This window comes from Rhyacophila brunnea, unplaced genomic scaffold, assembly GCF_057557595.1.
Source record: "Rhyacophila brunnea isolate RB1 unplaced genomic scaffold, BYU_Rbru_1.0 scaffold_15, whole genome shotgun sequence".
In the NCBI taxonomy this organism is placed as follows: domain Eukaryota; kingdom Metazoa; phylum Arthropoda; class Insecta; order Trichoptera; family Rhyacophilidae; genus Rhyacophila; species Rhyacophila brunnea.
In genome coordinates, this window is record NW_028232806.1 from 29,730,575 (window position 1) to 29,743,852 (window position 13,278).

The 13,278-nt window shown below is 32.4% G+C and overlaps 1 protein-coding gene across 3 annotated transcripts; it reads left to right on the forward strand.

The window, feature by feature from the left end:
* The first annotated feature begins 38 nt into the window (after positions 1-38).
* On the forward strand, positions 39-10,227 carry LOC147075219 (uncharacterized). Of its 3 annotated transcripts, XM_085943164.1 has the most exons (5): positions 45-243; positions 2,124-2,386; positions 2,833-6,194; positions 6,978-7,351; positions 7,847-10,227. In XM_085943164.1, exons 2-5 carry the CDS (start codon positions 2,343-2,345, stop codon positions 8,084-8,086), a joined length of 4,020 nt encoding a protein of 1,339 aa, XP_085799290.1. In that variant the 5' UTR covers positions 45-243; positions 2,124-2,342; the 3' UTR covers positions 8,087-10,227. The 3 variants fall into 3 exon arrangements, 2 of the variants coding, with proteins under 2 accessions (XP_085799291.1, XP_085799290.1); XR_015070075.1 differs by lacking the exons at positions 6,978-7,351; positions 7,847-10,227 and having other exon boundaries at positions 61-243; positions 2,833-2,971; XM_085943165.1 differs by lacking the exons at positions 2,833-6,194; positions 6,978-7,351; positions 7,847-10,227 and having other exon boundaries at positions 39-243; positions 2,124-2,807.
* The last annotated feature ends 3,051 nt before the right edge of the window (positions 10,228-13,278 follow it).

The window sequence follows — 13,278 nt, forward strand, 5'->3', positions numbered from 1 at the left end:
AGACCAATATGTTAATATAATTATGCTTGCAACATTTTATTGTCAAAATATTTTTTTTGCTTGCAACTCATCTAAATCTCCGAAACTGTCAAAAACTCGAAAATTAAAAACAAAAATGGCTATCGGGGTAGATACTACTGATCGAAAACCGAGAAAGTTGCGAGGAACCCCTGCATTTCGAGTTCGCAACATTGTAACATTCGGAGTTTTAACTGTGGGTGTCTGCTTCGGTTTACTTTTGAAGTATGGATGTTATTCTTACCTAATAATATACTTTTTGTTATCTCTCGAGACAAATCTTTGTAATAATATTATGCTTACCTACATAATAATAGCATGTCGGTATGATAAGTTAAAAGCCTACATACGACTATAGATTCTGAAATATTTTCTAAAGTGTTACCTGACATCACAAATAAAATATTTATTTGTACAGCTTAGGCTTTTTCAAACTGACATTCAACAAAAAATGACTACGCGTTAACTCTCCTACGATTAATAAATAAACATTGTTGTTAATCAATAAATTGACTGTAACCCTCTTTAAACAAAGCAATTATTGCTTCAGTCACACAAATGCGTCTGCATGCGTTTTATTTGTTTGATTTGTGTAGTATAATAGTGAGGTTAGGTTGTCAATTATATCCAAAAAATATTTAACCTATGGCGTAAAAAGACCCATATTATGACCTTGATAGTCAGAAGTTGGGTATCCTTTGGTAAGTATATAGTACTCTATATCATCAAAAAAAAAATGAAAACAGCCCGTAATTAACATTCTAAGACATAAATCACAATGAACATAATATACCACACCGGTTTATGCAATATAAAATATATTTCGTTACAAATAATAAACACGATTCAATTCGAGCTTTCGATGATGGAACCGAATAAAACAATGACGGTCAACGGAATTTACCCATGGAAATTTTCTAATTGAGATCAAAAACGTAACACAATGAGATACCCGGGGTTCCTGCGGCTAGCTCAGGTGTCCATCGAACCCCAGATTCACAAAAAAAAGATATAAACGATTGGAGTGTAAATAAAACACAGTCCTTCATGCTCGTAACGTGATCTTCTTATATTTTACATTTTCTTTAAACGTTTACATATTTTGTTTTAACAATAAGTTTCGCAGGTCCGTACATGTTGAAAAAGGGACGCTCACTTTTCTTTTTTTCTCTTTTTAAATTCCTCAGACCCACGCCAACTAGTAAAAGGGACTAGTGATTGGCCAAATCTGATCGCATGATCTTTGATTCGGCGAATCACGAGCCTGACCCTGGCGCCGGCGCGCGAGGATTTCACGCACAATGCGCGGCAAAATTTATTATATTTGAATAATTATATTTAGTCTTAAAATTATCGCTTTCATCCATCATCATTTATACTTTTTAAATTAAATTAAATTTATCTTAATTACACCTCCGCCCAATATGCGATTTTCACACACCGGACGAAGGCCTTTACTTATGATTAAAAAATACTTACGTGGTTGAGCAAGGAATCAGATTAGATGTTTTATGAAGCCGTTTCTAGAGGTCAGGGTTACGTTTCGACTTATAGCTACTAAATGATTATTTTACACCGGGAGAAGCCCGCCTGTAACAGGGGTGTATCAACAACCCGTAACATAGGTTTTCATTTGTTTCTTGGTTTATTAAGTAGGATGTGTTTGGACACTAGAGCAAGATTGTTTATGGAAAACTGCCATCGGCCATTGTTGTGTTTGCCGGTTCCCAGTTTTCATCATCTTGATTCATGGAGGGCCACAGCTTTTTTCACAATTAAATTATTGCTCGTCCCGGTTGGTTCTTCCATGCTTCAGCTACGTTAAATACGATAGCGAACAGCTGATATAGGCAAGCGGCGGACTATTGAATTTTACATACGAATACCGGCGAATTATAGAGTTTGATTTTGTGATTTTGACTAGTAAAAATAACGGCAGATTATAGTAGTTGTCGGGTATATTCAATAAAGAATGTTACATTCTAAAATCTTGTGAATTATTCTATGAATAAAAAAAATAATTTATTACATTCAAAAATGTTGCATAATAATATAGTAGAAGCTGTCAAGTAAGTGAAGTTATTAAATAATCTCGTTTTTTTCAGCTCACTACCGGTCACGCAGCCGTTCAAACGCAAGGCGCAAGAGTACGCCTATCACGTTTCCGATGAGCACAAACAGCACGTCGCGAGGTTGTCTGAATCTTTACACACGTACACCTCCGCTGATGAGATGCGAAAAAAGATCGAAGACTTCAACAGCAAACCGTCTCATTAATACAACTACCGTCATCCGCAACTTCATAAGTCTAGTCTGATTTGAAAATGTCTAAATTAAAACTGAAAAAAGTAAAGGAAATCGTCAACTGGTGGGTGAATTTTTATCACAGAGTAACACTGTGAAGTCTAATATTCAATAAGGGATATTATTTATTAATTTGACACACTTTAAATGTAATAAAAAAACAGAATACAGCAACTGTTAATATTTTACCTACCGCACACGCCACAATGGAGATTTTAGACACCAGTGGTGAGGGGTGGAGGTAGTCTGAAGATCCAACATAAATAGTGTTGAAGTAGTGGAAGTATAATATCCTATATTAAAATGGATGTTGTAACCGTAACCTAATATTTTTTTATAGTCATGCAGTTTTAATTTATCATTAAAAATGTATAAATTGATACAGCATATTTGTGCTTTCAGTTGACTGTAGTTTAGTAGATAATAAGTTGTATTTTTGCTTGTAAATAAACAAAGATGTTTGATAATAAAGAAGTGTTAACTTATTACCATGTTTGTTTTATTTCGCAGCGGCGTACAGCTTCCGAAAAACGTGAAGAATAACCTTAATCCCGGGTGCTTGCAAAGGACTAAAAGTTTACAACATTTGTTTGTTGACAACACTCCATCGGAATGTGCTCAACCTAATAAACGAGCAACAAGAAGTAACGTAATAAAAACGGATGATAAGACCAGTAAATATTTTATTACGTCAAGTTTACCGGAAGAAAGTAGCCAGTTAGACGAAAGCGAAGTGGAATTTCAGCCTGATAAAAGACCAAAACGTAAAGCCGTCACTCCTAAGAAAGAAGTCAAGAGGAAAAACAAACCACCTCGAAAGAAGGTACAAAAAGATATACGGGATGTGATGAATTCAAAGAAGGATGACTTGGTGAAATACACACAGCAGTTTGAAAAAGAATGCACTTCCGCCGGTATTGATGTGAATCCGGAGCATTTACAACTTGCAATTGCGTTGTCACGTTCCATTACTGACTTTCAAAAAAGTGATTATCAAAATAACGAAGATTTCGACACACAAAATACACAAGTAGAATTGACACGAAGTCAAGAAAAAGTGTTTGAACAGAAGAGGATTAAACAAATTAGAAAAACTTTGGATGAATTTGGTTTTAAAGTACAACGAACTTCCGGTTCAACACATGTTACAGCGAACGTTAAAAGAAAGCAAATAAAGAAACGCCGTACTAATTATCCGCTGTTGACTAGATCACAAGGAGAAAAAACTCAACGAATATCAGATACCGTTTCACAGATACTGTTCGAATCAGTTTCAACCATTTCTAATGATTCATACTCTCCCGATAATATTCCTAGCAGTATCTATCTCAATAACGTATGGTGTGATTGTTCTTGTATGTTTACAAAATCTGGCCACTCTTATAAAGATATTAAAGATGACAATGTTTATTATACGTCCAGTTTAGTAACGCCTTCGAAATCTGATATCGGGTGTTTGCTGAGGGATTGGAACAGTATCCCGGGCAGAGAAAAGAGCCCCGAAAGAGATAACCATTCATTAGATTTTAGAGAATCTGAAATATTTTTAAATAATTTTGATACATTACTTAGTGGGACATATTCAATGATTTCTGCTCAGTCTAGTAAAAGAATAACATTTGATTTGAATACATTAAACACTGATGATAATTTTTCTAATGTGATTTGCAGTCTTAAATCAAAGGACAGTGTTGATCTTCAGTCAAATTCCCAAATAGTTGAAGACATCTTTAATGACACCAGTAGATGTTCGTCCCCTGATATATTTGGGGACGACAGTTATACCGGTGATGTCTTTCTGACTGATAATCAAAAATTCGAAACCGTCAATCACTGTAGTGCCATTGTTGTTAACGATTCTTCTGATGATGATTTACCAAGAATTTATATTACAAGGTCTCAAAAGGAAGTTTCGAAGCCTTTGGCAAATATATCAGAAGAATGTAATGCTGAAATTTTAAATAATGATTGTAAAAATACAGACAATGTTTCTGATAGTAAAATTCTTGAAAAGTCAGTTGATCTTACTCAGGACAATTCTGAAAATAGTTTAACAGATCAAGATCTTTCTAATAGTGTTGGTAACAATGAAAAAAATCAATTAGATCTTGTCAATGATCCAATAAGTATCTGTAAAAATACAACTAAACAAATTTCATTTAATAAAATTCATGAAGAGTCATTTGATCTCACTCAAGATGACTCTGAAAACAGTCTATCACATCAAAATACTTCAGCTATTGATGAGAATCGAGGAGATTGTTTTGATTTGTTGAATGTGGTTAATGATCCAATTAATATTTGTCAGGATAGAGCTGAAGCAGTTTCAATTCACAAAGAATCATTTGACCTCACTCAAAATGACTCTGAAAGTAGTTTATCAAATAAAAATTATTCTGGAAATATTGATGAAGGATCAGATCATAAACTGGACTCTTTTAAAGATGGTGATGATAAAGAGACACCTGTTGACGTTATACATAACGTAGAGAGAGGTGAATCCATTTTGAATACTTCAGAAAATATTGATGTTAGTGGTGTATATGAAGGAAGAAATGGCATTATGCATTATGAGTCATTTCAAACATCGCCTGTCAGCTCAAATTCAATTAGAAAATCTCATAATTATTCTTACAAGAGTGAAGTTAATATAGACAATAGTAGTGATAATTCTGATGAAGACATGTTTGAACGCACTCAAAAACGAGATATAAGTTTTAACAATCTGAATATAAGCAACATAGAGCGAAAGACAGTAGATTTTCCTTCTGTTGATGAGTGTATAGAAAATTTACAAACTTCACCCGATGGTATTGATTTGACCCAATCGTCAAAAGACAGTGATACACCAAAATCTCCGTCATATTCTACTGATAAGAAAGACACTAAAATACATGTTAGCCGTCAAAGTATGCTTGTTGCACACAGACTTAGTTTTAGTGTGAATAGTACAACGAATTTTAGTATGTCAAGTATTGACTCTAACGAAGTACTCAAGTGCTACAATGAAGTTGTACAGAAATCCCCAAAGAATAAAGACAAAACAATGTCGCCTGAAGAAAATTATTCGAATGTTTCTATGTCTTATTCTATAGTTGATAACAAACATGCAAGCAATCACAGTTTGATTTCTTATAAAATATCTCCTGTTATAAATAGAACGAATTTGAGTGTTGCAAGTATTGATAAGTCTCAAAATGAATTATCCGGTGAGAGTTCTGCTTGTAATGATGTTTTTATCATATCCGATGAAGAATTCAATTACTCAATGAGTATACCATACAACAAAAAAGATGATGGGTCTCTCAAAAAAAAGCTGAGTATTGGTAATAAAAATTGTACTGTATCTAAAGATTCTTCTGATTTATCGGAAGAAAAAAATAATCGTCTTACTCCAAGAATGCATGAAGGGAGTACACAAATAATCGATAATAATACGTATGGTCCTGCGTACAATTTAAACTTGTGCGGTTCTTCGTTATTCGACCGAATTCCATCGTGCAATTCTACTTTTCTCAGTAATTTGACTGAAAATAATTCTGAAGATAAAAGACCTGATGAATATATTGAATATAGTAAACCGAGCACTTCTAAAAATGATACGACATTTAATAACTGTACAAATAGTAACAGAAATAAATTTAAAATTGATAAACAATTTTCATTTCTTGGAAATGATGCCGAGAGCACATGTAATGCTGGAGACGTTAATAGAATATCTGCAATTATTGGTGCTGTTACTCCTGATAATAACAAATACTTGATCGAAACCAGTAATGTCACTCCAGCGCAGGATTTTAATAAAATGGATACACCCGATATGTTAAAGGAACTGTCAAGGTTTGGGTTGAAGCCATTGAAACGTAAGAGAGGTGAGTAATAATAGATTCTTTTTACCTTACTTTAGCGGTTCTATACCTTCAGCAAGTTTTCTCGCTCTATGAGGCCATGATCGACAGGCTGCATATACAATTTTCGAGTTATCTCGTCCGACTTTAAACTCAAATTACTAGCCATTGTCGATTGACTTGCGGAATCTAAAAAATTAAACACAGTAACATCTGTTCGAATAACTATAAAATACTAAGCCGCAAATTATCAATATTACAGCGATTTAGTAAGAGCTTCGCTCTACATTCAACGTGTATCGTTAAAAATCTGCGGCTTTCCAGATATTGCCATAGTAGTATCGTGAGGCGTAGAAAAGATTAATGCCACATGCAAAAAAATATTGTAGTACAGTGTGGCATGTCACAAAAGGATTTTATAAGCGGCGTCGTTACTTAAAAGCACTTATAATATTTTATCATCTATAGATGCTCTCACCATGAACCAGAGATAGAACATTCATTTCGACAAGTGACACGCTATAAAAATTTGACTATAGTTATTGATTATTTTCAAACGTAATCCTATAAACTGTTAACATTAAATGAAGACTTTCGATTGCATATCTCATTCGAATTATTAACATTTATTTCAATATACAACAATCATCATTTTCTATAAATAGTTTACCATATTGCATTCGAAGTATGAACAATAACTAGCACTGCCATCGAAGTTTATAGTTTCGTGTCACACTGACTATGGCAGGTCTTGCTAGGTACCATAGAATAAAATTGAATATCTTTAAATTTTATCATTTGTTACAGCTGTTCAATTATTAGAGCACATCTACAACGAAACGCATCCGAAGTTGCCAACAAAACTACCACCGGAAAAGAAACGAAGACGTTTGAAAATTAAAGATGATTTCTCAGCATCTACTCCAAGTCAATGTGAACCAATTATATCCCAGTCTGATGAACGAAACTGTCCAGAACACATTGAAGGGGAACAATTATCTCAGAGCTTCAGCGGACAAATCAATACTGTTGAAAAATCATTTGAATCTTATGATAATATCGAATCAGGCTTAGGAGAAGATAGTAATAATATATACGTTCCGAACTGTGAGAGAATAACTATAAAACAAATGAACTGTGATCCCGATGATTGGATCTTTCAAAATAGGGAAAAAACCAAGGTAAATAATTACAAGATAAAAAGAACTTTTTATATACCACGTTTTTATATTTTCTTGAATCATACGTATCGTTCGGTTTTTTATTTATTACTGCACACTGTTCTAAACCGCATACGGTTTCAGTCTATGGATGGCCTCTAAGGCTGAAACTGGTTTCTGACGGTCTTATAACAAACATTTTACCTGGCCTCGGGAACAGGAAATAATAACAGTCGGATCTTGTCCTTTACCAGGGCGAGTCGCTTGATTTTAATTCTCGCAAATTAACAATGATAATTTATAGAAAAAATATTGTAAACTGCCTATTGTCTGTAAAATATGAGCCGTTCTCCACCCAAGTTGGATTATTGGATTCGCCACCTCAACCCCTAATAACTTTATCTTTCTGCTCTGTTGTTCCATCTCAGTACAACGTCACAAAAAGTGCTTTTGAATCGTATATAATTTGTATATACATAATTTTAATCTATTAATATATTCTTTCTTTGTCAATAGGTCCATGGGTGCAGAGTCCCACTTCATATCGCTTTCCACAACTATTTATCTGTCCGAAACAAGCTACGGGATGCCATATTGTGCTATGAGCCGGTCAATATTGATACAATCCACCGTGGCCTGGTTTCCGAAGGTTACAGGTATAACACCAAGGATTTGTTCCACTTTATGGACAAGAAATGTATCACAATTAAGACCACAGACAAGAATGTTGCCACAAAACAACTTAAAAAGAGATGATATTCATTCACAATCATGATGCACGCTAGTGTACTATTTACACATATTGTTTAATATGAATGAAGACACACGTTTCGTTTATAATATTGTGATATACATAATTCTTCTGACTCCATACATTTTATATACATATAATATCTACTGTTTTGATTCAGCATGAAAATCCAATGTGTTGAACACATAACTAACAACTAATGCCCATAAGAAGTCTTTCAGTTTGCTTTGCCATACGAATTTTCCAGACTTGGCAAACCTATCCAGATTCGTGCTTTCTTCTGAATTTTTAATGGTTATTTATCTCATTTAATAATTTTTAATCATTATCCATCTTTTTTCTGGAAAGCAACGTTGGTTTATAATATTTACATATTATGAATCCTAAATTTCAATGAAGCAGTTCAAAAACCTGTTCAACCCACTGCTGAAGGCATTCATTCGTAAATTCAAAGTTTCCTGGGGCAGCCATCTGAATTCCCGCTCGAGTATCCTTGGGTTATCACATTCCTTCATTGGTCATCCTTTTTCATGACATCTATGTCTTTGGCATTCTTAATTACGTTGCATACTATCGTCTGCTTCCTTATCCATTTGATCCTTTTTCTGTCTTTACGCGTGATGCCCAACATACATCTCTCCATGCCACGCTGCAGTGGCGAAGGGTGACTTTTGGAAAGAGGTAGGCTGTGGAGTAACCAAGCTTGTCAGATATATTTACGGGAAATAAGAAGATAACCCTATATTACTACTGATGAATAGGTACACTAAATCGATGAAATTTCAAAATCTCAATTAGTTTGATATAATTAGTTTATAAATAAGCAATTAGATTGAATTATGTATTTTCCTATAAACGTAACATACCTATGCTCAAAATATATTATCTATCATCTTTGAAAATATCCGTTGTTGTGGATAATATGTTCCATAACAATTTATAATTTAACCCGTAAAACTAGACATTTTAAAATACTTATATATTTAAAAGACAGACTTAGGTATAAATAACTGATAAATAAAAATCGCGAGATAAATTATTTTATATTTTTAACAACAATCAATATTTATATGTGATTGAATCTCATAGAAATTATTTTTTAAATTACCTTAATTATTTTGAATAAATGTGCGGATGTAAGCGCTAACTAAACAGCCTATGATTTCGGAATAAAAAGCCAGACAGACTGGCGTCAGTGGTGTCACGTGACTAAAAACGCATACAACCCACATCTTAAATTCCCATCGAATATTTCATAACATAGTTGAATCTATGCGGCAGTAGTTATGGTTCTAAACCTTACTAATTTATAAAATAAAGCTATGTACTTCTGAATTTTGACGATAGATGACCATCAATTATCTTGGATTTTTCAGTGTATTTATTTTTTTTAATTTAAATTATTTGCTTGAAGATCTATTTTTCTTAGTAGGTAGGCTTTAAATAATCGCCTACTATGGAGCCTTCGCCACTGCCACGCTGTGCAATGTCTGAACGTCATTTTCAAGTGTGACCTCTCATTGTGTTTAGCGTAGCTCAGGCATAGGGTGTTTACTAATGTGTGTCCAATGCTCACGTACTTGTATTATGTAGCGTTACGAGTATTTAGCCACGTGGCGAAACACTTTCAATGAAGTATCACAATTTCAGTGGGTGACATTAATTTAGAATTAAATGAGACAGGAAGTTGTGGAGAATAGTACATTTGTCTAGACTTTTTATTTCCAATACCAACAGACACTTTTCAAGCCTCCATCTTGGAGCGTAAACAATAATTCATTATTTACATTGATTATTACTTTATTAGTAATTATGTACTATAATCGCCGGCAATTTTGACAGGTGGTTTTGCTGAAAGTTGTTTTTAGAAGCATGTTTAACCATTTCTTAAAAGTTTTCAAGGCATTTTTATACATCACTTCAGATTGTTGTTGCAAAGATGTGATCATCTTTATCGTTTGGTTAATAGTTTTTTTTTTATTTACTTGTTTAAATAATTATCTTATTTTATTATACTCCATTTGATTATTGTTTGTAAATTAATTGTGTATGTTTTTTATTGTTGAGGCAAGTTTTATCAGCATTGAGATGTAAATAATAATGTAAAGTATGTTTTTTTTATAAATAATAAAAATGATTGTTGCAATATATTATATTGATATGGACTTTCATTTTTTTTAATACTTTTATGTCAGTAGTATAAAGTGGCCGCCGGTGATTTTTTGGATTGTAATTTTTGAGGGTACGCTGGAAACCTATCTTATTGAAAAATGAAATCAATTCGGCGTTATTTTTGATTTGACAAAACGTTATTTACATTTGGGAAATTACCTGTATATTTTATATTTTTAATAATACATGTTGCGAGTTACTTAAATCTTTATTGGATTAGTTTTAAGAAACGATTGCATCTCTTATAGTAGATAAATACCTCTTACTTTTAACGTAAGCCATCTTATTCTATATAAGTACACTATCTTTAGCAATTTGTACACTGTATGAATAATGATTATTATGAAACTGCACTTTGTGAAATAGTAAGCTTATCACTAGAATTTATGAATTAATAATTTTCTATACCTATTATAAATAACCGACATCATTTCGCGTTTAGTCAACACACAGGATAATTAAATATTAATTTTCCAGAAATGCGGTAGGTACCAAAATTATTTTTATCTTCACTGATTTAATTTACAGTACACATAAATCAAAATATCTTACCGACATTCTATTATATATCTTACCCATTTTAAATTTAGAAAATAATGAATTCTATTGTATTTAGTTTAACAGGCATTTTACATACGAGATTGCTAAATATGATACTAAACATAATTTGAGCGTGAACAGTAAGTCGCTTCTATAATAACAAACCATAATTAAAATCTGTAATTGCTCTCTACTCAGAACAATATGATGTCATTTTACCCGGTCGGCGCACGATATTCTGGAACTTACGCATGGCGTAAACGATTAGCACGGTTTAAGTTGTTTTATAATGGCTTTAGTTAATACTAAGCTTTGGGTTCATTTTAAGTAAACTAAATATATTGCCGGGGCGCAAACGATTTCAGTGAGGATGACGTATACGGTGCATAGTGCCTGTATTATCGCCGATTGGGAATGTGGGCACATCGGTTTATGGTTTACATTACAATAAGTGAGCGATAATATTAAAAACCTATGAAGAAAAAATATGATTTACGATGTTGAACGATGTTTCATGGCAATGCAAGCTGTGCAGTGCACTTGCATGATGTTACACCAGCCGCCGCTGGTAGTATATTAATAATACAATAGTATTATGTATGTAAATAGTAGGTTATATTATTATACTACTATTGTAAAATTTAAATCTATCAACTAAATGCTATCTCGGAATTGTAGAAACATGCAGTCAACTACATTCACAAAATCTAAATAAACATGCCAATGTCGGCATCAATGATATTCAAAATTGTATAGGTAAACTATAGAATTTTTGACAAGCTTATGGCATACAAGAAAAATAAAACTATTGATGAAAATAAAGGTATAATAATCTACCGGTAACGTTTTTTTTCTGCTTTTAAAGCAATTTTTTTACCTACCAGAGGCACCTCGCGGAAAAATACGAAGCTTGCAATTTGAGATATTTTTTTGATAATTTACAATTTCAGCTGTATTATCTCCAATATTATATTATTACACTAAGAGATTTTGGTAAACGCACCATTTTTTTTTATTTAAATACCATTTTGTTGGTTATTAAAGGAATTCGCTTCAATTTTCCCGAATCTACTTCCATTTGAATCCGGCACAATATAATAAAACTCGACACAATCACAGATAATATCATTTTTAAATCGCGTTTTATATCCGTCACCATACATTTTCGCATCTTGCTGACCGTGTACCTCAAATTGATTATAATGTCGTTTAATACTTTCTATATAATCGATATTTCACAAATCTGAATTAATATTCCATAAAACTATTCAAATCTGTAAGCGGCACATTGGCACAAGAAATAAATGCATATTTCCTCACTAATTACTACGAAAATATAATCTAAAACCATGTCACTGCTTTTTATCTGTCAAACTAATAGACTAATGATTGTCGTTTGTTTTCTTTCGCTTATTTAGTTGACGTGTCAGAATATTTTCAAATTTAGAATTTGTGAAAATCGTAGAAAACATCGAACAGTAATGTGACATTTCAAATAGCATAGACATTTATTGCAATATTATATGTGTATTCATTGCCGATAATAATAATGGAGAATTTTAACACTACTATCAACAAATAATAATTTCAGATCCTTGATTATCCTGATATAGTATGTAATAGTATTATTATTACATTAAGGTAGGTAGGTAAATGAAATTAATGTGAAGTTTATTCCAAATAATAATTAAATTATGATGTTATTAATAATAATTAAATTGAAATAATGTTTCTTCTTATTAATATTGTAAAAAATGACATTACGTACCTATCATTTATTCTTTATCACCTGTAACATCGCTTATTGGCAAATAATATTCCAATAGTCAATTTTTACTATTTTACACCATAATTAGGTAGGTACCATATAAGTAAGTAGCTACTACTTTTCCATTTTTGTATGTGATAAAAACAATATCATTTTTATTTCCTCGCCCAGATAATTTGTTAAATAATAAATTAAGCATGTTGGAATTTATTCAGTAGTATTATTAAAAACCTACTAATTTTAAAATAAAATAGCATTTTTGCTCCTAAGCAAAGCATGTGGACACACCCCTTCAGAGTGGTAGTTTTTACATTTTTTCAATCTAATGGGATCTTCCCCCATTCAATAAATAAAACGTATTGTAACAACGCAATAATCTAAATGTATGAAAAAGTAGACTATCCTGCTGTGGCGATGGGTGGAGGTAGGGTACATCCACCATAGATACTGCAGACTAAGCTTTGTCAGTTATACATATTTGTTTACATTTAAATAAGACTACAATTTACAGATGGTATTGGTTAGTTTTTAAAATTCAATTATACCCTAGGAAAACCAAGCCATAATACGCATCTGTCTATGAAATATTTAAAATTATGCCATTAAATCATACATCATTTTGGATATTTACTCATTCGCCGCGGAGTATTTAATTAATATTTAATTACCACATTTAAATATCATACTAATTATATCCAATGCAGACACAACAGGTGT